Source organism: Branchiostoma belcheri, unplaced genomic scaffold (genome assembly GCF_001625305.1).
Source record: "Branchiostoma belcheri isolate BF01 breed outbred unplaced genomic scaffold, Haploidv18h27 scaffold2231, whole genome shotgun sequence".
NCBI lineage: Eukaryota > Metazoa > Chordata > Leptocardii > Amphioxiformes > Branchiostomatidae > Branchiostoma > Branchiostoma belcheri.
This window is the reverse complement of record NW_017803749.1, coordinates 452-1,178: the sequence shown is the minus strand read 5'-3', so window position 1 is coordinate 1,178 and position 727 is coordinate 452. Positions and strand designations below refer to the sequence as shown.

At 47.9% G+C, this 727-nt stretch overlaps 1 protein-coding gene across 1 annotated transcript; it reads left to right on the top strand.

The window, feature by feature from the left end:
• Positions 1 to 86: 86 nt before the first annotated feature.
• LOC109470423 lies at positions 87 to 470 on the top strand. The gene has a single exon (XM_019769366.1). It carries the CDS (start codon positions 87 to 89, stop codon positions 468 to 470), a length of 384 nt encoding a protein of 127 aa, XP_019624925.1.
• Positions 471 to 727: the final 257 nt, after the last annotated feature.

The window sequence follows — 727 nt, the reverse complement described above, 5'->3', positions numbered from 1 at the left end:
CAACTGCCACTAAAGTAAAGCTCTTTAAAGCCTCATGTGTATCAGTGTTGTCCTATGGTTGTGAGTCTTGGGTAATCACGAAGGACATGGAGAACAAAATCAACTCCTTTGCTACTTCGTGTTACCGTATTATGCTGAACATCAAAAGGCGTGACCGGGTAACAAACGACAGCATTTACAACTTGACCCAAACTAGTCCGCTGATTCAGCATGTGCGTCGGAGACAGCTGAACTTTCTGGGACACATCCTGCGCATGTCTGAGGATGAACCTGTTAGACTGTACGCCCTCTACGTGCCCTCTCATGGCAGACGCAGGCGAGGCCGACAGCCTACCTCCTACTTCAAGTATGTCCAGCGACTACTGGGAGATGAGCACAACCAACTAACAGAGAAGCAGATCGCCAACCTTGCTAGCGACAAGGGGCAGTGGAGGGACCTTGCAGTCGCCTGCGCAGCAGCCGACCGATGATGACATGTATCAGTACATTGTCCCAGTGAATAGAACTGAATGCCCAGAAATCTCAGACGAACACAGATCCACGAGAATTACCTGTGGCATCCGTAGTCTCAGAAGTAGCTTGTGACGTCACAGGCAGAAGTGCAGACGATGTTGAGGAGGTCACTGAAAGTGATGTCTGGTTTACCTGTTACAAGAAACACACTAGACCTACGTAAGCAATTCTAATGCCATGCCATAGTAAAACATTAAACAAGAATTTACACATT

Excerpts from the sequence above, each read along its gene's own strand:
- LOC109470423 (XM_019769366.1), top strand. The coding sequence starts at position 87 with ATGGAGAACAAAATCAACTCCTTTGCTACTTCGTGTTACCGTATTATG.